Source organism: Ascaphus truei, chromosome 22 (genome assembly GCF_040206685.1).
Source record: "Ascaphus truei isolate aAscTru1 chromosome 22, aAscTru1.hap1, whole genome shotgun sequence".
In the NCBI taxonomy this organism is placed as follows: domain Eukaryota; kingdom Metazoa; phylum Chordata; class Amphibia; order Anura; family Ascaphidae; genus Ascaphus; species Ascaphus truei.
Window position 1 is genome coordinate 10857168 of NC_134504.1, and position 24277 is coordinate 10881444.

The 24277-nt window shown below is 44.2% G+C and overlaps 1 protein-coding gene across 4 annotated transcripts in view; it reads right to left on the minus strand.

The window, feature by feature from the left end:
* The window catches only part of BPTF (bromodomain PHD finger transcription factor), an 86731-nt gene that overhangs the window by 54717 nt on the left and 7737 nt on the right, over positions 1–24277 (minus strand). For all 4 annotated transcript variants that reach the window (XM_075579961.1, XM_075579959.1, XM_075579960.1 and 1 more), the window contains exons 2-7: positions 16083–16905; positions 10477–10694; positions 8640–8831; positions 5955–6149; positions 2034–2219; positions 1739–1926 (exon numbers count right to left, since the gene is read on the minus strand). In XM_075579961.1, the coding sequence (XP_075436076.1) occupies positions 1739–1926; positions 2034–2219; positions 5955–6149; positions 8640–8831; positions 10477–10694; positions 16083–16905 (1802 nt within the window). The remainder of the gene's footprint in view (positions 1–1738; positions 1927–2033; positions 2220–5954; positions 6150–8639; positions 8832–10476; positions 10695–16082; positions 16906–24277) is intronic.

Genomic DNA, 24277 nt, shown 5'->3' on the forward strand with positions numbered 1-24277 from the left:
TTGAAGCAGGGGGTTCTGCAGAGCGTAACCCTATTAACTTCTCCTCCGGGGACCGCCTGCTTCCAGAGATACGTACCTCCGAAAGGGGTGCTGGCAGCTGCTCCGGCTGAGCTGTCTGGGCTTTAAAGTTTAAAGCTCCCGCGTCACACAGGTCAATAGGAGCAGCACGATAACATCATGGCTTCCTGTTGAGCCGTGAGAGCGATGAACAGCGGCCATTACATGAACCCCGGCAGCAGAGCGGCGCGGCTACCGGCACCTACTACGGAAGTATCTCGGAAAGCAGAGCTGAAATTAGTGGGGTTCAGCTCCAGGGACCCCCTGCTTCAATGCTATATTTAAAAAAACTTTCGGGAAAACAACTGCCGTCATGGATTGCCGCTTTAAGTCCAAAATACGCTGACCAAAGAAATCCCCTGTTACAATGATGGCAAATGACGCGGTTAATGGAATACTTGTTTCGATCGGTGGAAAAAGCTACTCTAATGATCCAAATAGGTCCGTTTCAAAGATCTGATCCTGGGGTATGTAGGAACCAAAATGCACCAATTACTCACCGCAAAGGGCAGTCAAAGAAACGACAGGATCCGCTCGAGCATCGGCTTTTTATTTAAACAAAGAACTAAATGACAAACTTGTTTACCAAAAGGCGCACAAAATGCCTCGATTGTAAGCAGTCATTTCCTAGCAGCAATCTTTCTGTTTAGGATAACTCGCTGGATATTTGGCATTTCAGTAATTCACCAAATAGGAAGAGAAGGTTTAACAATATCAGTGCTAACTGCAGTCAAGGCCTGCAAACAGGAAGGCGACCCCCCCCCCCTCACCCAAACCCCCAAAAATACAGAAATATGTTGCAGGTTCCTGGGAGTCAAAACTCAAATTTCAATGCAGCCTTCAAAAGCAGTTTGTTGGTCAATTTTAGCACATTCGTGTCTCAGACAGGTCTGCAACCCTGTCATTCCTCCATTAATGTCTTAACATGCAATATTTCCACTGCAGCCGGGGGTTCTAGGCAATGACATGCAACTGAGCACACACAGTAATAATACATAATAATAATGGTTTGTTCTTGTATAGCGCTGCTAGTTTTACGTAGCGCTTTACAGAGACATTTTGCAGTCACAAGTCCCTGCCCCGTGGAGCTTACAATCTATGTTTTTAGTGCCTGAGGCACAGGGAGATTAAGTGACTTGCCCAAGGTCACAAGGAGCCGACCCCGGGAATTGAACCAGGTTCCCCTGCTTCGCACTCAGCACCAGTCAGTGTCTTTACTCACTGAGCCGCTCCTTCTCCCAGTGCGTCACTCTTTACTTCTTGTCCGTTTTCACACGGATCCCTATCAGCTTATGGTCTATTTTGGAACGGTCTAAGTGCACCCGAAAGGAAGAGGCCAAATATAGTTACCATACAAAGAGTGTCACTTTGCTGCAAAGCGTTACGGCAGAGAAGGATTGGAAACCCAAACACTACTGAGCTGAAACCACGAGGAAAATAAAAATTACAGGTTAGCACAGGGGCGGCCAACTCCAGGCCCCAAGGGCCGCCAACGGGCCAGGCTTTCAGGATATCCCGGCTTCAGCACAGGTGGCTCAGTCTTTGACCTGTGCTGAAGCCGGGATATCCTGAAAGCCTGGCCCGTTGGCGGCCCGCGAGGCCTGGAGCTGGCCGCCCCTAGGTTAGGAGTTCCAGTGAGTGCACTTGGTCCGTACATGGCGGATGCAGAACAAACACACACCTCTCTGCCTTCCTTATAAATCTTATTTGCTTCATGGGCTGTAGCAGCAACCTGTAGGTTCTTCAACAGACTTAACTTGCTGTCCGGGTTGCGTAACCTCGTGACCATCCGTGTTGATCCGGCGGTGCTTTTGCCGGCGCCGGGCAGGTCCCCTGGGTCTCCGGTGGGCTTCTCCAATTTCATGTCCCCTGGTCCCCCCAAAAAATAAATAGGAAAAAGCCAGTCAAATGGTTACATGCTGTAGGTGAAAGTTACAGACACCCGTTACGTGACACCCCGGGTAACTTTAGATTACCCGTCTCGTCTTGGTTAGCTGCTGCCGGCTGGGGTCCTTTATTTGCATTCTCAGCGGTGTCGCCAGGCTTGTTAGCGTCATTTAAGACAGAACGGGGCTCGGCTGCGATGCTGGTGCTACCGCTCTGGTCACTGCACAGCTGGGGCGCGGGAGGAACAGTAGAACTGGTGTCCACCTCAGCAGCTTCTTGTAACGTTAAAAAAAAAAGGGGGGGGAGGGGGGTCAGGCATTTTTAAACAGCTTGCGCAGTAACACGAACACAAAAACAACAACACGTAACAGAAAGGTGATTGATTGACGAGATGAAATGGAAGAAGGTAAAGTCAGGAGCCATGTAAAAACAGCGCCAATGTGCGACTTTTATTTTAAAAGGCTGGTGTTTTGTAACTTTTTATGTCGGTCTCGTTCTGGTGTCTTTGACTAAATAAACAATTGTTTTCCGTGTCGTGTTTTCTCCTGTTATTTTACACAGGATTGAAGCAAGGGGTCTCTGGAGCTGAACCCCATTCATTTCACCTTGGGGGACCCCCTGCTTTCGGAGATAAAGAGCTCCGTAAGGGGGTACCTGTAGCTGCTCTGGCTCGGCTACCAGGGTTCACATAATGGCCGCTTTTCAAAGCTCCCGCGCCCTGCGGGCCAATAGGAAGCCATGACGTCATCCGGTGCAGCTTCCTATTGGCCCATGTGACGCGGCAGCTTTAAACTTGCAGGAGATACCGGCGCCCCCTTCGGAGGTAAATATCTCCGGAAATATGGGGTCCCCGGAGCTGAAATTAATGGGGTTCAGCTCCGGAGACCCCCTGCTTCGATCATATATAAGGGGGAAAAATAGCTTGGTTTGCTCCTTTAAGTTCTACCTGGCGTGGATGCAGACGTTGCATGTGCCACATCCGCTAGCTAGGGCTGTAACGGCCTTTTCATATGTGACAGAATTATAATATAATAATAATATAGTCAGAGACCCCAATCAGATTGCTGCAGTAATAGACCCTTCCATAAAATGCACAAAGGTCTTTAGTCACAGAAGCCAATTCAATTATCATTACCTTAAATTACTGCAATGTAATTGTTGTAATAAATAAGGGTAATAAACATTTTAAAATGAACCTGAAGGCAGCCCCCCCACCCCCCCTATTTCAAATCTAAATCCCCCAAGAACGAGGACTTCAGATTTATCCGGCAGCAATTAAGATGTTAGACTTGAACTCATTTGATTTGACACCATGGAGCGTTCAGCAAATTACCTCGTTGATTTTCTAATTAACAGGTGTTTTATAAAAAAACAAAAAACTAATTGTTGCAATGCAGGGGTGCACAACTCCAGTCCTCAACACCCCCCAACAGGACAGGTTTTAAGAATCTTTCACTTACTCATTAACAATATCACAGCTTCGGCATAGGGGGCTCAACCAGTCCCTGCTTCAGCACAGGTCTCCGACTGAGCCACCTGTGCAGAAGGTGGGATATCCTTAAAACCTGTCCTGTTGGGGGAGGCGGGGGAGCCTTTAGGACTGGAGTTGAGTACCCCTGCTGTTAAAAGCGTTTTACACACACACAGCCAGACCTGTTTTAAGCCTTCATTTCAGAGCAGGCCAGCAGGAGGCAACACACACTAACATCTGAGCCTGGCTGTGCTGCACTTCTCAAGAGCAACACCTGCTGCTTCAAACGGTTACAGAAGCTGTGGTCTGTTTGCACTGCTAGCCTCTAGTCTAACTGATGGAAGAAAAGCCCATGCATGATTCAATAAGGAAATCCACCCCAAGGCCTCACTACTACGGCTTCCTGTTTTTCTCGTGAGCAATTCCAGAATCTCTAAACCAGTTACGTTGTTGTATTTTAAGATGTTTTGATAGAAACAACTATACAACAGCCCATCAACAATGGCTAATTGGCCTAAATATTCCAGTTTAAAGTAGCAATCCCGCCTATTTCGCATATGTATTTTTTTATTTAACTTTTACAGGATTTTAACCGTGTCCTCTGGAGCTGAACCGCGTTATTATTAGGGTCCCGTGACACTTACCGGGTTTCATTGCAATGTTCTTCCTGGACATTTAAAGATGGCCACCGCTGTTGCCAAACAGGAAGCTGTGACATCACACCTACGATGATGTCACTGCTTCCAATTGGCACATGGGGGGGGGGAGGAGGGGGGAACCCGCGAGATTTTTAGGCCATTTTCATTTCCCTAGAGCGAGAGAAAATACCGGCTACAAAACCTGGCGAGTATCTCGGGACCCGAGCCTCCCCGTAGCAAAATAAAGAACACAGTTGAGCTCAAGAAAAACCCTCAAATGTTGCTAAAATAAAAAGAAACTGGGGGGGGGGGGGGGGGGGTTAATACCAAATACCAAAGCCAGACACACCTAAATTATTATTTTTTTTTTATATAGTAATTACTAATTAGTAACCAGTTAATGACTAATTTTTTTTTTTTTTTTAAGTTCAATCACAATGCAAAAAACAACAATTACAGATCTCACTAATGCCAGACAAGTTTAAAGGACAGGATTGCAGGCAGGTCTAACAAAAAAGATTTTTTTTGGTTGATCTATAAGTACTTTCTTTACCCGAAAATACAAACTATGACCCCCTATGGAATCATTGGAGCTGTGCTCTTCCCCAGCACCACATATTTAATGCATATAGTGGAGGCGATTTAGACTCTACTTGAAACACAAGGAACACTCGAACGGTCATAAAATAGAATTAAAAAAAATACACAAACCAATGTTTCCTCCACCCTGCCACTCAAATACCTGCTGTGGCAATGCAATGATAACATACAATAAATATGCTGTATAATGTTGCACTGACCATGTACGCAGCGCTGTGCATAGAACTCTGCAGGAAAGAGTTCCTGGCCTGCAGAGCTAACCATCTCATTTTGGTGCCTGAGACACAGCGAAATTGAGTGACTTGCACAAGGTCACAAGGAGCAGACACTTCAATTCAAACCAGGTTCCCCTCACATCAAAGGCAGTGCAATGACTCCAGCACTCATGCTTTACGTTATATTATTTACACATTAGGCACAAGCTTTAATCCGGTTATAATGTGTTGCAAGTGCATTGTATGTGTATATGTACGTACGTACATACATGCAGACGCATACATATACATATTGTATACACACAGACACAGAAAAACGCACACAGACACACAGGCACGCACACAGGCACGCACACAGGCACGCACACAGACACGCACACAGACACGCACACAGACACACAGACATGCACAGACAGACACAGACACGCACAGACACGCACAGACACGCACAGACAGACAGACACGCACAGACACGCACAGACAGACAGACACGCACAGACAGACACAGACAGACAGACACGCACAGACAGACACAGACACGCACAGACGCGCACACAGACACGCACACAGACACGCACACAGACACGCACACAGACACGCACACAGACACGCACACAGACACGCACACAGACACGCACACAGACACGCATACAGACACGCACACAGACACGCACACAGACACACAGCTCGCTGCAAATTTAGTGGCTGAAAACAATGCCCAAGACTGGAAATGAAGGGGTTTAAAATGGCTCACAAAGAAAATCACCACAATAACATCTTCAGGAACAGAAACAGATTGTTAGCAGTATTAGTGTGCAGCATGACGGACACACAAAGGCAGGTAAACCGAGGAAAAGGCCAGTATTATAATAACCAGCAGCACGATGGTAATGGTTTTTATACAAGTTACAATGAATCATACACAATGGAAGCCAGCTTGTTAGATGTAGACACAGCGTTGGAAACACCGTGAGAGCAGAGATGGCAATGATGGGTGCAAATTTGCAGCGAGTACTTCCCGCTGATTTAATGAAGAGGTCAATATCTCCTCCAACCACAGAGGCATCTCAACAAAGACCTCTGTACCTGGTCCAGTCGCGGAGATCTGCGCGTCGGCACTCTGCGCCCCCTCTGCCGCTTTATTGCATTCTTCTAGATCCCCGAGCGCTTCCTTCTTATCGGAAGATGCAGGTTCTTCAGCTGAAGTATTTGTGTTCATGCTGCTGCCGGCGCCGGCAGAGGCCGAGTCCACCGAGATACTTTTACCTCCATCTGTTGGTTCTACAGTAAAATGCACAATACAGCTGGTCTGTTTTAGGAATGTGGAGGGTGGTAGAATCAAAAAGGGGTTTCACGCAGGCAGCCCGCTGACCCGCAGCGGGGGCAAAACTGTGATTCAGGGAAAAACTAACTAGCAGGGCCTTGGGATGAACAAAGACGCTTGTAAAAGATGTGCCCTAAAAGGGTAAAACACACAAAATCCACGGGGAGCATGGGGAGGAAAAAAAAATTAATTGAAGTGCAGCAAAAAATGGCAACGTGGAAAAAGCCTTCAATTGACTTGGCTCTAATGTATTGACTACTTACAAGATGTAAGAGTCAAATAGGCAGGGTTGACTCAAACGGTCAGATGTAAGTGGATGATGCAGTTGTCATCAAAGTGGATCAGGTCCTCAGGATCACGTACCCCAATGTTGAGAGAAAAAAACTGGCATAGCACAGATCACTCGAGATAAAAAAGCTTTATAACAATAAAATATTATACTCACATTCTAACAATAAAAAACGGGCATGTCACACTGCATTAGTGTAGGAAGACTTTAGCCAGCTGGCTCACCGTCCCGCAACGTTCCCCCACTCCTCCGCCTCAGCCTCCGGTCAGCTGTTACACTGCTCCGACTGGCGTGTGACGTCACTTCCGGTTTCTTCGGTCGGTGAGGGCTGGATCCTCCTGCAACTCCTCTGCTGTATGCTCCGCTCTGGATAAGACTCCCACTCCAGGAGTGTCATACTCCTGAGGAAGAAAGCAGTCGCTTTCGAAACGCGTAGAGTGGGAGTCTTATCCAGAGCGGAGCATACAGCAGAGGAGTTGCAGGAGGATCCAGCCCTCACCGAACGACGAAACCGGAAGTGACGTCACACGCCAGTCGGAGCAGTGTAACAGCTGACCGGAGGCTGAGGCGGAGGAGTGGGGGAACGTTGCGGGACGGTGAGCCAGCTGGCTAAAGTCTTCCTACACTAATGCAGTGTGATATGCCCGTTTTTTATTGTTAGAATGTGAGTATAATATTTTATTGTTATAAAGCTTTTTTATCTCGAGTGATCTGTGCTATGCCAGTTTTTTTCTCTCAACATTGGGGTACGTGATCCTGAGGACCTGATCCACTTTGATGACAACTGCATCATCCACTTACCTCTGACCGTTTGAGTCAACCCTGCCTATTTGACTCTTACATCTTGTAAGTAGTCAATTCATTAGAGCCAAGTCAATTGAAGGCTTTTTCCACGTTGCCATTTTTTGCTGCACTTACATTTTTTTTTGTTTCCTCCCCATGCTCCCCGTGGATTTTGTGTGTTTTGCTGTTACTGTGGGGGAAGAGTGAAGACTACCCCTTCCAGTGGGTTCCAGAGCAGGGGGTGAAACTGTATTTACTTAAATTTTAATCACATTTTTCACCTATTTAAGTTTTTGATTAGTCACTTATTATTAGTGTCCACTTTTTATTTGTTTGCGCCTGTGTTCACTTTACCCCTAAAAGGGTAATACATTGCAAAGCCCATCAACTTTGACAGGTCTAAAGCAGGGGTGACCAACTCCAGTCCTCAAGTAGCATCAACAGGCCAGGTTTTAATGCCATCCCGCTTCAGCACAAGTGGTGCAGTCGACGACTGAGCCACTGATTGAGCCACCTGTGCTGAAGCAGGAATATCCCTAATACATGGCCTGTTGGTGGCCCTTGAGGACTGGAGTTAGCCACCCCTGGTCTAAAGCATATGCCGGGAAAATGACCAATTTTGGGCTACCGAATGTATCAAACGTTTACAAAGTAATAACTAAACGAATGCACAAAACGATGGGAGTACAAGTCCTTCCACACAACCAGTCTCGTTATAACACAGCATATTCACAGCTTGAGAACGCCAATTATACATTTCAGGACTGCTCAAACCATCAAGAATGACAGATACAACCATAACAGATTACATCACGAGTCAGCGTATAAAAGTAACATCTCTCGGTCTCCGTGGCACAAAGCCAGGCGTTTCAAGTCACTTTTGTGCCAAAAACGACAAATTATTATTCATATGTATATCAGGGAACAAATGCATCCACAGTCTAACACAGGGGGGCTCAACTCCAGTCCTCAAGACCCCCGCCCTTCCCCCCACCTCCAACAGGTCAGGTTTTCAGGATATCCCAGCGGCAGCATGGGTGGCTCAGTTGAAGACTGAGCCTTCGATTGAGTCACCTGTGCGGAACCTGGGATATCCTGAAAACCTGACCTGTTGGAGGTGGGGGGCGGGGGCTTGAGGACTGGAGTTAAGCCCCCCTGTTCTAACACACAAAAATAAAACATAGAACAGGGCTACCACTGAATAACAAAAACACATATGCAGTAAGTACCTTCATCACAAATATTCAACTTTACACCCAATTAGCTAGAACAGATAATATATACACACAGACTCCTCTGGCAACTAAGAGGTTGAGTGGTGAAGGGACCAGATAGGGGTTAATTAAATGTGCTAAAAGTTGCAGCTCCATTTCACCTGCTTTTGCCTTTTCCGTCTCCTCCGCTGGTTCCGTCTCCTCTTTGGACTTTCCCTGCGTGGGGTCAGAGAGTTCTTTGCCTTTGTCAGCATCGGCTTCGGCAACTTTCTCGGCAGGCTTCTCGCTTTCTTCTGGAACTTTGCTTTCTTCTGATTCACCTCGCTTGGCCATCACATTAACCAGTATTTCATCTAAGCAAGAAAAACAAATACATCTATTTAAAAATTGCATATTTTTTTTGTGGGACACTCAAGTACCCCCCTAAGGTGGGATATCGCTGTAACCGCTCTGTGATTTGTATCAAAAAATTCAGCTATCACAGATACACTTATAACAAAAGGACAATATATATGTTCACTAAATGGCTGCCTTTCAGTTTCAAGCAATCCTTCAGTCCGTGTAACTCAGCAGCTACAATGTATTCTTATATTACCAAGGTAACATTACCTATTGTTACAGTTTGCAGCTCAAACTGCTGGGAATATTGGCAACAAATGATCCCAAACAGGAAAGTGTTACAAAGACCGTGCCCCGCTGGGGAGGTGTGCTAAACCCTGCTATATAGAAGAAAGCAGATCCGGCGACACTGCTAGTGACAAATCCAGGCTACTTCCGGGTTGGTAGAAAAAACTTTATTGGGACATCACACACACAAGGCTACACCACGATCTCCCCCTCAACGCGTTTCGTCGCTGTTCTATAGCGTGAAACGCGTTGAGGGGGAGATCGTGGTGTAGCCTTGTGTGTGTGATGTCCCAATAAAGTTTTTTCTACCAACCCGGAAGTAGCCTGGATTTGTCACTAGCAGTGGCGCCGGATCTTCTTTCTTCCATTCAACTTCATTGAAGGCTGCACGCTTCCAAACGGAGGACAGAGGAGAGCAGGACCCAGATCAGAGAGCATCTAGAGGTAGGGGATTTCCCTCCCAGCCCTGATTCTTTTAGAGGTCTTTATCTGCATCACCCAATCCGTTTCCAAGTGACCTATTGCCACCCACGGGTGCTGAGACTCTTCACCTGAGCGCAGGACAGTTTCTTGTAAACCCTGCTCTAGAAATAAAAAAAGATGCTCAGTATATTAAAACTCACTATAAATGGCATTATAGCTGCAGTTCAAGCTGTTTTACATTTTTTTCCCCCCATTCAATATGTGCATCGATACAATCTGCACACTGACAAGTGATTAGCTAAGTTGCCGATCGATCCGTTCTCCTGTAATCGATTGCTGAAGATTCGGCTTGGGGTTCACTAAATGCATCTTGGGTCCTCTTCTGCTGCACTGACAGCCAAAGTTCTGTGAGGAAGATCATGTGACCAGGCAGGCACTAGATTCAATTGGTTCACTGCTAGAGAGTGGGCAGGGCTCAAAAAGGTGATGCCATTTCAGAAGGGGAAGGGAATGTGACTTTGTAAATGGTTGCTATAGGAACAAAAATGCTTGTTACATTAGAATACATTTAAAATGTCTTTAAAAATGGTTTATTGTTTAATTTTTTTAAATGCTACAAGTATTTTCTCATAGTACAGAACGAATTTATAAAAAAAAACACATATAGGATATTGCTTGAACTGCTGCTTTAAGCGTTGAATGAAAATATAAAAATAATAATAATAAGTATTATTTAATACTACAGACCAGATTTATTTAGAAAAGAAAGCATGTAGGATATTGCTGGGATCGCACCTTTCCATTCACACTGTAGTTACAGCACAAGGCTTGCTGCTGCTTCAAGTGACAACTTAGCTGACACTTGGTTACCCGTCAGTAGTTCCCGATTTCCTCACTCTACTATGTCCCGGCAGCACCAAGAACTACAACAAACAATGCGCTGCTCACCATTGGCCACAGAGAGGAAAGATTTGTTGTTTCCCCGGGCTTTATTGGTCAAGTCTTCTGTTATATCCATGTGCCGATGGACTTCTTCCTTCATCTCCTCTAGAGTCTTGCAGAGGTCAGATTCCCAGTTGTCCTTGTCCAAACACTCCAGTAACTCATCCAGCTGGACCTTTGTGCTGTAGTACCAGATTTTCTTATCCTTGTCCAAATCTTCCTCTCTATAAAGAAAAAGAATAAAGGGGGAATAAAACAATAAAGGTCAGCGAAAACTTCTATGGAGGGAAAGTCTGACAGCGTAAGACGTTGGAGGGTACCAAGTGTAGCCTGCATCCAGGCTTCACATGCAAGGAGTCCAAAGCAAGGACCCGTCTATATACAAACTACATCCAAAGCAGGGGGTGGCCAACTCCAGTCCTCAAGGGCCACCAACAGGCCCGGTCTTCAGGATATCCCTGCTTCAGCACAGATGGCTCAATCAAAGACAGCCACCTGTGCTGAAGCAGGGATATCCTGAAAACCTGACCTGTTGGTGGCCCTTGGCAATGTGTCAACGGCTGCAATGTGTTAACGGCTGCAATGTGCTAAAGGCTGCAATGTGTTAAAGGCCTCTGGCAGACAAAGTGTTTCTGTGGCAGAATGTAAAAGCCGTCATGTTTAACATAATTGCATGCAGACATTCTGAGCGTTGTTTCTCAAACATTGTACAGAGATTAACTTGCAGGTCAGGTATCAAACAGGCTTGCTGGACGGGAGACGAGATAATAGCAACAGAAACGATAATACTAATCTGGTCTGTTGCCCTTGCGTTTAGGGTCACATCCCCCAACAGCAATCCGAAAGAAAGGCTAAAGTTAGGAAAATACGATGTATACTGGGTGAGTTTACCCAACTGTGGACAGCGTGCAACACAGAAAGTGTGGCAAAAACACAATCGCGTAAGCTTTTTTCCCCCAGAGATATTCCAATTCCTGCACCCTTTTTACAACATAAAAAATACCCGATGGTACTCACACAAAAAAAGAAGAACCCCGCTGCCAAAAAGTCCGGAACAAAGTATAGCACATATCTATGACAAATCTGTATTTTAAAATCGACAGAGCTCTGAGTAAAGTAGTGCAGAGTAACGCACCAAGTCACAGCTAGTCCTCGCTATCCGACGTTTCACTTTACGACGAATGGCATATCCGATGCTTTACAATGCAACCCTATGGGCCATTTTTCGACGCCGGAACGCCCCTGTCCGACGCCGGAACGCCCCTGTCCGACGCCGGAACGCCCCTGTCCGACGCCGGAACGCCCCTGTCCGACGCCGGAACGCCCCTGTCCGACGCCGGAACGCCCCTGTCCGACGCCGGAACGCCCCTGTCCGACGCCGGAACGCCCCTGTCCGACGCCGGAACGCCCCTGTCCGACGCCGGAACGCCCCTGTCCGACGCCGGAACGCCCCTGTCCGACGCCGGAACGCCCCTGTCCGACGCCGGAACGCCCCTGTCCGACGCCGGAACGCCCCTGTCCGACGCCGGAACGCCCCTGTCCGACGCCGGAACGCCCCTGTCCGACGCCGGAACGCCCCTGTCCGACGCCTGAACGCCCCTGTCCGACGCCTGAACGCCCCTGTACGACGCCTGAATACGCTATCCTACGCTCACCGCCACTGATTAACATGGGACTCGCTTTACAACGGTTTCACTATCCAACGCTACTTCCAGAACGGGTCCCATTGGATAACCGTGGTCAGTATAAGTACAGGAGGGAGAGGAGAGAGAGATAGATAGAGAAATGCTAGAACAAGGAGGTCCTTCTCTGAAGTGTGTGTGTCAGTCTGTGTGTGTGTGTGTGTGTCAGTGTCTTTCCTCTCCCTCCCCCGACGTCACTAATGCCTCTTCTGCCAGCATGAAGTCACTTCGATCATGGAATTTTGTTACAACACAAGGATTTTTCCTATCAAAACTCTATAGGTGCCAGCAAAGAAGTTTCACTTCAAAAAGAAAAACACACGTTGGATATTGCTTGGATTGCTTCTTTAAAACACTAGGGTGCAATGGTGAGAAAAATAGTATACAGAAAGAAGTCAGAAACGATATGCCTACCACACAAAACTGTAAAGAAAAAGTACACAAGCACCAATTTGAAAACTTATAAACTAAAAAAAAATAAAAACATGTATCTCGGTATTTATAAGGAAGGAGAAGTGAAAAACACAAAAGCTCGCTCCTCTCAGCTCAGGCGTTCCATATCTGGATACCTGGCTCCTTAAACACACCTGCACAGTCACTGCCCTACACCTGTTAACAGTGCAGCAGATGTAAACCATGTGCATCTTCATTAGAAATGGTCCATGCACTTTGCCCGTAATTTTCTGTCTGTAGCAAATGAATCATCTCCCTAACATGCGGTTACATTACTGTGCACAAATAATAAGTGGCGTCTTGTAGTCGGAATACAAAACGGGCGGATCAAGACAAAACACGCTATAAGTACACAAGGCGACAACCTGGGAGTGGGCTGGGCGATTTACATTGCTGCACGCTACATGCAGATAATAATACGTAACAATACGAGTAACAGAGCAAAAACCCAAACCAGGGCAAAAAGTTATTTCCAGGCCTCAATTAAAAAACACGAAATATATGACATGTCCTTTAGACAAAAATGAACACTAAAAATTGCGAGCAACTTTAAAAAAGCCACAGAATACATTCAGTTCTGGGACATCCTGCAATGCATTGTCTGGTTTTTAAATAAAATGGATATGTTGCCTCTTGGACCAAGTTTCTCCATACCCGTATTTTTGTTTTGCTCCCTACTGGGCCCTTTCAGAAAAGTATACAGCTCAAATGGATCGACAGGGGATAAAGCAAAATAAAGAAATACAAGTAATGCAAATGGAAGAAGAAACGGCATATGCTGTATACTTTCCCCAAAGAACTTCAGAAAGTAAGTACAACTAAGGCTGTTAACAACTAACACACTTCCTGTGTGTTTCACTTAGAAGAGGGTAACGTGCGCACACGGAGAAAGAGAGAATTGATTCAGAGTAGCATGCGATATATTCAGGGGTAGATACAAATATAAGAGTGAGAATTTTTAAGAGGCAGCGTTTTGTTAGGTACGGGAGGGGGTGTCTGTGACACTCCCACAGGCGCACGGTACAGGATAGCTCCGACCAGCTCTGCCCGGTTATCTCCGAGCTTGTACGTACTCTGCCTCATGATCCCTGGTGATGATTTCTCCATATACCGAGCGGCGGTGACTTACCGGACCGGACAGTCATCACTGCACACAGCACAGGCGCCAGGGAGGAAGTGCCCGCGCCTGGATTTTTCCATCCTTGCATATGCTCCTGTAGTGCATGGTTACAGGATTCACAGAAAACCTTTAACAATGCATTATAGGACCATTATGCATACAGTGACTGCACACCACAGCTTCCACACTTTCCTTCACACCATTATCCATTTTTCATTTCAAAAAGGTATGAGAAAATGTGAAAGGATTTTGCTTCCGCTCACGAAGAAGCAAACCTTTCAAAAGAAGCATGAACACGAGGAGTCCCGCTCCCACTGCTCAGGCCCATCATTAAGAACACTTCTACCCAATAAATAAGCCTCCACTTTACACATTGCGCTGGGGGGGTGGCCACCATCGGCAGCAAACAGGTCTTAAACAAGACCAGGGAAACTAGAAAAACAACAATGTATTTAATGGAGGACTCAACAGTGCTTCCTTCTGTCAGAAAGTCCGTAAGCAGGTTCAAAACTGATTCTCCTAACACGATCATGCTGCCCATTATGATTTGATTCATTTATTGAAGTACTTATTTACAAGTATTTAGAGGCTGTTTAAAACAAGGCTAAGCACCTCATAATGGCCACGCCTGGCTAGTAATGCTGATATCAGTTATCAGAACACGTCAGCAGGGGATCAAATGAATGAAGCTTCCGAAGCAGGCTTCGATGGACTCCCCCCATTGCCTAAAACGGCCCAAATATAAACCTTTGTTTCTCTATATCGTGCACTACACTATCACAATCAGATCGTTGTGTTTGTAGATTCATCTCCTTTGTATGCACATTCAGATTGACAGGGCTTGCTGCTCTTCAGCTTGCAAAACTAAACCGCGTCCCGGAAAAACATCCAAAATGAACAGAAATATAACAAAGCATTTCAAATCTGGATAATATTAATAGAGTAAATCAGGGTGGGCTTAACTTCAGTCCTCAAGCACCCCCCTAACCGGTCAGGTTTTTAGGATATCCCAGCTTCAGCACAGGTGGCTCAGTCTTCGACTGAGCCTCTGATTGAGCCACCTGTGTTGATGCTGTGATAGCCTGAAAACCTGACCTGTTGTGGGAGGCGTTGAGCACCCCTGGACTAAATGATACCCATCAATTAAATACTAATACTAACCCATGTGGTATGCAGCTAATGCAGAGCAGAGGGGGAAAAAAAAGTGAAAACATGGAATTATGCCGAATCAGAAAAAGAGAATCCCAGTTATATTACTGCCAATAATCTAACCTTTGGGAGGGGGGAGAGGGAAGGGGGATGGAGGAGGGAGGGGGGGAGGAGGGGAGGGAGAACAACACAAAACATTGGCACGCGTATGCAATGCAGGTGTTCTAGCAGTGCTCTGCAACGTCTTCTCCAAAGTGGCCAAAATCAACAAAGAATTAGGAGTATAAGAGCCACAAGAGCATTGTGATGTCACTTTGGACACATTTAAAGATTGGAAAAGTATTGTACAAGCTTCTCTAACACCTGTCCAATATATATTTACACAGGTCCTGCTAATCCGCAGAGCAGTTTTCTCACACTAAAATTCACCTGTAAACAGGTATAAAACATCGCACTGCAATTAGCAGAAGCAGAAAGGCCAGGGGTCATGCCCATGGACCTGCCACCCGTGGGATGCCAGTTGAAGATGCCTACTTTAAGGGCACGCCCAGGCCCTCCACCGCCAGTTAGAGAGGCCAGGTTAAGATCACGCCCGGGCACTTCCACCCGCGGAACGCCACTTGAAGAGGCCTACGTTAAGTGAAATGCTATAAAGTTGATATTGGCGTATTACAATCCCACGCCTGGGCACCTTATTGCTTTATCCTTAGTATGTGAAAGCGGTAGCAACCCCAGTGTGGAAATTGCCGTACGTGTAAGGTTTTTGGGTGGAGAAATTAATGTGATCACTGAGAACTAGTTTAGCAAAACACAAATTAAAGGGTTAAACGAGATCTCTACGGTCTGAGGTTTTTAAACACATTTTCAAGTCACTTTAGGCCCCTTCTTCAGGAAGCTCACATCAAAAAGCTGAGTTTGAACCCTTCCAGCGCCCCAGGCCGTAGTCACTATGTCATCGGGACGGGCACTTCAAGGACCCCAGGACGTAGTGACTATGTAACCCTCAAAGGGCTACCTTTTTGAAGGGTTAGATTGAACCCTGCGTTCGCTCGGAGCTTCAGTCGTGATCTAACCAGAAGAAAATGGCTGCCGGGGATACATGAACGCACTGTGCCGGAGCGGGCCGTGGCCCTCAGCCACCCCTCCGGCACTAAAATCAAATATGGTAAAGCAACACATCATACAACGGAAATGGTTTGTTTACTTACATGATAATTCTTCTGTTCAGGAACCAGTATTTCCTTCGGTTTCGGTCATAGCCGATGGGTTCGTGTCTAATGTAAGGTTTATTTTTTTGGATTTCAGCTACGCAGTCATTCACACCGGGCACCTTGTGAGCCACACAGACTTCACACTGCCACTCATCCTCGGGTACTTCTTCTAGAGGAGGTTTGACACACTCCAAGTGGTACACCGCAGAACACGTTTCACAACAAAGCAAATCGCCCAGTTTGTGGCAAACACGGCAGTGGTCGTCGTACTGGATCACTCCTTCCGACATCAACTCCTCACGGGCCATGTTCGTGGTTAGAAACTGGTCCACTAAAAAAAGCAAAACCTGCACTTTACTTTCTGTTGGTCCGTACGGGTAGTCTTCCATATCCTGGTATGGAAGCACATGATGGTATTCCTTGTCACTTTCACAGTACACTCGCAGAACCTCCGGCCATGTCATACCATCTATGAAATACAAGGTGGAATTAACGCTGTCTTTAAGGTCCGCAGGTCCAAAGGTGGTATTTGACGTGTCTTCTTCGCGCAAAACGGCTTTCAAAAGAGCAACGTGAGTCTCTGCCATTAGAGTGCATTGCTCTTGACTTACAAGAGCGGCGCAGAAATCCTCAAAACGAAAAGGAGAGAGGCGTAAAACGGTGCCAAAGCTCCTCAGTACTTCATAGATGGCAATTACATTCAGTAAATGCTCATTAGGCACCATTAGGTCTTCTGAGGACTTGGGAAACACCAGAGGGGGGACGTCTTTTTCCTCATATATTGGGGACCGGGGGCGATGGATCCTGGGTTTTCGCCTTCCTGTAAACAAAGTGACAAAGTCAGTTCACCTATGTTGGAATAAGATAAAAGTCATACAAATATATTCAAGAGACAACGTTTTCAGATTGTTCAATGAACAGGACGTTTCAATTTGTGAAGTGGCTATTCAACAATATTGTCTAATAACATTGCTTAATAAAAAATATATTTACTGCAAAACAGTATTGAGTATATGCTAGCGATCGGAGCGCTATTTTATTTCATACTGTATTATTCTAATCGGGTTTAAAGAACAATCAAATAGCATAATAGAGGAGGTTGAAAAAAAAAAGACATACTTTCATCGAGTTCAACCTGTGTTTAATGCAGACGATAGTTACTTATCCTATATTTGTATTTACAGTATTTTGATCCAAGAAGGAAAACAAAAAAATCCCTGTGACATATCCTCTAATAATATCTCATATGGGGGGAAATACATTCCTTCCTGACTCCAAATATTGGCAATCAGATTACTCCCTGCATCATCATCCTTCCCATGTGTACTTATTGGGTATATCCCTGTATACCTTTCCTTTCTAAAGAGATGTCCAACTTTTTTTTTAACATATCTATTGTATCTGCCATCGCAGTCTCCATAGGTAATGAATTCCACATTGTAACTACCCTTACTGTAAAGAACCCTTTCCTTTGTTGCTGGTGAAAACTCCTTTCCTACAACTTCAAGGTATGACCCGTGTCGTTTGTATTTATAATTTTAGTCCACGAAACAACAAAGAGTGGGGAGTGATCACAGGACCATACTAATTGAATGAAGTATTTATATTCATAGGTGAGGTAATCAAAAGGTGGGTGCAAACTGTGAACTGAAAGTGAATCAGAAAAGGGGAAGGGGAAACACAAAATGAATGTGCCCCCAAAAGAATTCACTTAAATGCACACCACCCAAGTGTAAAAATTAACTTTTAATAAATCCTTAAAACATATATTACCAAAGTAACGTGTGATGTGAATTAAAAATGTATTAAATCATAGCTATCAAGCAATCGTGTCGTAAGTTATTCATACTATCCCAGTACCAGTTGATAGGATGGGATGTTAAAGACAGGGAATGCTATGAGTAGGGCATTAACCCCTCTGGGGCAACGATGAGACCAATTGTAGAGTTGTGTATAAATATATTCAGGTAGGTGGCCACAAGATTTAATATCCTATTACTGCTAAATATAGCTGCCTTGCACATTAACATAGAGATTGGTCTGAACAATAACGCTGGCATGTGATAGTATAATAGCTGTATTATAGATCTTCCAAGTCTTTAACATTCCCTGTCTTTAACATCCCATCCTATCAACTGGTACTGGGATAGTATGAATAACTTACGACACGATTGCTTGATAGCTATGATTTAATACATTTTTAATTCACATCACACGTTACTTTGGTAATATATGTTTTAAGGATTTATTAAAAGTTAATTTTTACACTTGGGTGGTGTGCATTTAAGTGAATTCTTTTGGGGGCACATTCATTTTGTGTTTCCCCTTCCCCTTTTCTGATAATTTTAGTCCAAACTCAAAAAGGTTCCATTTATGACAACTCTGTTGTCTATCCTTCAACCAGTTTTCAATCCAGGTGTAAATATTTTTTACCGAGACCAATTTGCTTTATTTTGTACACTACCGTCTGGTGTGTGGAACTGTATCAAAAGCCTTTGCAATCTAAGTAGACCACATAAACTGCATTACCCTGGTCTTAATTCTGACTTACCTCAAAGAAACCAATACGGTTAGTTTGGCATGACCTATCCCTCATAAATCCATGATATTACTAATAATTTTGTTTTCCATAAGGTATTCTTGAATATTATCCCTTATTAAACCTTCAAGTAGCTTCCCTACTAGTGATGCCAGGCTTACAGGTCTGTAATTCCCCGGTTGTGATCTAGTTCCCTTTAAAAATATAGGCACCACGTCTGCTTTACGCCAATCTTTTAGTACTGAGCCTGTGGAAATTGAGTCCTTAAATATTAGATGTAATGGTTTGGCTATTACTGAATTTAACTCCTTAAGAAATCTTGGATGTATGCCATCGGGCGAAGGTGCCTTATTTACTTTATTTTGATCAAGCCGCCTATGAACTTCTTCCTCAGTTAACCAATGGTTCGTTAATATACAAGTTGTGGCTTCCTCCGGTGGCACTATTTTTGCAATTGATTCCACCAGGGTAAATAGAGGCAAATAATTTGTTTAATACCTCTGCTTTTTCCTTATCTCCTTAATTTGCCTGCCCACCTCACACTGAAAGTGTCCCATCTTCTCTTTTCTAATCTTTTTGTTATTAATATACCTGAACTTTTATGGGTTGATCTTCATTTCTAATGCAACTCTTTTTTCATTTTCAATTTTTGCTAATCCGATGGCTATTTTGCAACTTTTTGTTACATTCCTTATGTTCCTTTTATATTTATTACCCATGGGTATATAATAAGTCTGCTTTTTTAACAATGCTTTTTTTCTGTAAAATGCCATCTCAATGTATTCCTTTCAGATTATTCTTCTGTTTATTAAAATCAGCTTTTCTAAAATTAAGTGTTTGATGAAGCTGTATAATATGGTTTTTGTAATTTCATTCCAATGAGACCAAGTCATAATCACGGTTTTCCAAATGTTCAATGACTTCAATATTTGTTAGTACTTCTACGTTGTTTGATATGACCAAATCCAGTATTACTTCTCTCCTGGTTGGTTTCTCAATAATTTGGGTCTTTAAGCACCCCCAAAAACCTGTTTCCTTTAGTTGTAATGCTAATCTCATTGCCCCAGTCTATGTCTGGATAATTAAAGCAGCAGTCCAAGCTGCCCCCCCCCCCCCTTTAACATGTGCATCAACACAATCCACACAATGATAAGTAATTAGCTAAGTTGCCGATCGATCCGTTCTCCTGTGATCGAACGGCAAAGATTCGGCTCAGGGGGCTCACTAAATGGCTGTCAGGGCAGCAGAAGAGGACCAAAGATGCAAAGTTCTGTGGGGAAGATCATGTGACCAGGCAGTCACTAGATACAATTGGTGCACTGCCAGAAAGAGGGCAGGGCTCAAAAAGGGGTGTGCCAGAGCCTGTTTCAGAAGAGGAAGGGGATGTGACTTTGTAAATGGTTGTTATAGAAACAAAAAATGCTTGTTACATTATAATACATACAAAATGTCATTTAGGGCTGTTTTTTTATTTTATATGCTACAAGTATTTTCTCATACTACAAAACTGATATTGCTTGGGGTGCAGCTTTAAAATCGCCCATTATGCAAATTTCTCCTAGTTTTTGATGCCTTCTCCATTTGCAAAAAATATTTTGGCTTCCTCCATCTCACAGATATTTGCTGGTTTATAGCATATCCCTACAAACATTTTCTTTCTACTTTTACCTCCACTGCTAATTTCTATCCACAAACTCTCTACAGTTTCATCATTCCCTTCAGAAACATCTTCCCTTATAATAGGATTTAAGTCTGGTTTAACATATAAATACTCCACCTCTTCCATTTGATCGACCCTCTAAATTAAACTGCCCAGTCACGAGTTTCATCCCACCATGTTTCAGTAATGTCCACGCTAACATATTATTCCCTTGTAGCGATTAATTAAAACCCCAATTTTATCTGCTAGGCGTCTTGCATTAGCAAGCATGCATTTAAGGTTGTTACCAGTCTGTGCTATTGTTGGGTTATTCGCTCCTACCTTTCTCCTCCCATTATATTTAGTCTTTAGAAGTTTACTAGTATTATCTGTATTCCATACGGGTGCCTCCCTGCTTGCCAAACACCACCTTCCCCCATGACAAATAGCTATTTCCTCATTCTTAACTAGTCCATTATCTACTAACAATCTGATCATCTCAGTATCCAAATTATTGCACACTTGATTTTGTAATCTCTTAAATGCCATTAGCTCCTTTTTAAGTGGGGTATATATGAAGTGCTCTCAACATGTCCTAATAAATAATATTAAAAAAACAAAATAATTTACCAAACCCAGGGTTTCATTATCAATAATGTACTGAAATAATGTTAAAATGGATTTGAAGCAAAAGATTACACTGAGTGCTCATTTGCATGTCATTACCCAGAATCCCTGGCTGCAATGGAAGCGCTGTATGCCAAGAGATAATGTGGAAAGGAAGGGCTGCAGATCTAACAGAGATATATTAATGTGCTCACAGGTGATATTTTTATTTGCAATAATATATTCTAATTCTGCTCTTATATAAAGGTTTAATGTATTGAAGCACTGATTCACGTTGCTTCTGTTTAACCAATCACAACTTTAAATTAAAAAAAGTATTAAATTACAGTGTATATAGCAAGGGCTACCGCATAAGTGACACACAAAATGAAAGGTTTCTAATAAACACAATGAACAAAGCATTGCATTCCCCCAGTATTGCGGCTCAGATAAGCTTTCTGCTTGAAAACACAAAAAAAAGTAGCAGTGTTTATCTCACAGGAAAATCTTAGGCCTCGGATATAGTAGGCGCGCGTGTGGCAGAGCATGGCATTGCACGCGCCTGCTGTAGAGGCGATCCGTGGCCTGTGGGATCTGGAGGAGACGCTGCGGGCAGGTGTGCGCCCGTGTCGTCACGTGAGCGGCTCACCCTTCTTGGCTGAACAGCGCACGCGACCCAGCTGGCGCGCGACAAAATAAGAGACTTTTGCCGTACGCAGTTGCGCTCTATGGCCTGCCTCAGAGGTACAGCCTTTTGTTCTCGGCGGACGCAGCGCTAAGTATGGACGTGGCCTTAGAGAACCGTGTCAGAGTAGCAACAAGAGAGAAAGTGTACTGAAGTTTTATCACTTATACCTTTTGTGTGTTCAGTCCCCCATTTGAGGATGTGTTACCCAGCAATGACAAACCCTTGTGGATTGTTTAATAAGCTCCCTTGGGTGTGAAATAGGAACCAAACTCTGAAGGATAGGCTCGTGGGTAACAGCACCAGCTGAGAACAATGACACTGACTTTGATACAGGGGAGACAGGTTCCAATCAGCTTTGGTTATAGCACCACAATCAGATTAAGTAAAAATACCTGGTGTGTGCATTAAATGCTTGCCATGCACGGATTAAACAACGTAACTAGTAAAGTGCTTAGGAGTCCAGGAAAGAAGGTCCTCAACTATAAAAGTTATATTCTACACAACATCTGTCACTTGAGGACAGGATAACAGTGGCTTCATAATTATTTAAGACACACATGGAACCCCAAAAGGACCAAACAAATTATAAAATCACTCAATGTTACTTATTTGGAATATTATAAGCTATTATAAATACCTTGTTACCCACCAGATTTACTGTACATGCCAAGATATTTTGTTCTACTTTTAGATCCTGCTGACGAGATTGTAAGCTCCTAGGACGAAAAACCCTTTCTGCTTTGGGCATAAAAAGTCAAGCTTTATGAACCTGATCAATAGATGAGAGCATCGGGCAAACTTAAAGCCGCATATGGCACAAGGAAAACAGGATGCTTTTATTGCAAGTTAAATTCCCTAGATGGGTAAAAAAAAAAAAAATTAACTTTCTTCACTGCTGCACTTGGTGGCAGGGGAAATACTCAGGCTTCTGCGGCTCCATAACTCTGAACGCTGTTCTTGTGAAATATTTCATTTGTAATCCTAAATCACTTGGGACTGATGAAGCTATGTTAGGCTGCGGACATAGTGCGCGCGCGCGACAGAGCTCAAGGTGGCGTGCGCACGAGACAGAGGCGTGGCATCACCAGGCTGCTTCGCCCTCATTGGTTCAAATGCTCACGTGACGCGGCCCGTCGCACGACAAATCAAATGGATTTGTCTCCTCCACATCCTGCCGTGCTTCCGGGCACGCAGTATGGCCCGGGCTGCTTCACATAATGTTTTTGTTCGTCCAACACGCGCGGACTATGGCCGCAGCCTTATATAGCAGCTGGGCACACTATTACAAAATGACCTCCAAGTCGCAGAAAAAGATATATTTGAAACAGCTGGGCAATAGTGTATCACCTCCAGTCACATGTATAATACACTGGAGCATGAGCAAAAACCCATCAATATTTCACTGGGCAGATCAGCTTTCATTAAAACTAAAAGCACAAAGCAACACCTGAGGATCTAGAAGACTGATCATGTGAATGTATAGGTGCCCAGGTGACTTCCAATATGCCCAGTATTATATGCTCGGGCACAAAGCATATTTTAACTTGCAATATTTTAATACCCAACCAATATACATAACTTCAATTACCATAAGCGCTCTTATCTGTCTCACACTCACTCACCCCCCAAAAAGTGGTGTTAATATTGATTGCACCAATGTAATGTGAAGGTTGTTTGGTGGATGGTGCTTCACCAATGTATGCTCTGTTTGTAAGTATAATATATTCAGAGTACTGTCCCAATGTCCATAATGACTGTAAAATAACAGGATCCACCCTGGGGAGATATAGGGACCTAGTGATGCCCACCTGGCTACCTGGCTACCACATAGATTAGTCCCTTGGTAAGTATAACCTACCCACAGGGTATGGTGAATATAGCCATAAACACTGAAAATGGTAAATACAGAGGGGCTTTTACCCTTTACCCGACGGTGAAATCCAGACAGGACAGGTTCTCCAGCATGCAATCCGCAGTAGTAGCGATCAGGATGTATTGAAGAAAAGTAGCACAGCACCCGCAGAGTAGAAAAATAGATGGGGCAACTCCAAATGTAGAAAAATTGTATTTATTGCACAATCAGCTTGGCAATGGAGATATAGGAAACACAACAACGCGTTTCATCCAGTGGGACTTTATCAAGGTGTGTTTGATAAAGTCCCACTGGATGAAACGCGTTGGTGCGTTTCCAATATCTCCATTGCCAAGCTGATTGTGCAATAAATAAAAATTTTCTACATTTGGAGTTGCCCCATCTATTTTTCTACTCTGCGGACGCGGGTGCTGCGCTCCTTTTCTTCGATACATCCAAATGTAATGTGAATACTGCAAAAAGTGTGGTTGGAAATATGAACATTTCCAAACCATACATCACATTCCTATGCCATGTTCTGTGTCGACACTCTTCCCCCTCCGCTGCGTGTCATAGCTTCTTGCTTATATTTTTGTCATACACCAAAAACTGCACTGCATGAGAAGGCCCTTACGCTCACTGTTATATACACTGGAGCGTACCAAAGGAACTGCAATACATTGCAAAACAATTTGGCAATCAAGTGGTTAAGCATCAGGCTCCTGATGAAGGAGTTTGCCATAATCCCTGCAATGTCACTAATGCCTTTAAGACAGCAGAGAATAAACAGCCAGAAGCCATTATGTGTTGTTATCCCCTTTGGTACAGTGTCATTCCCCTGACAAGGTGTTACTTTAACCATTAAGGC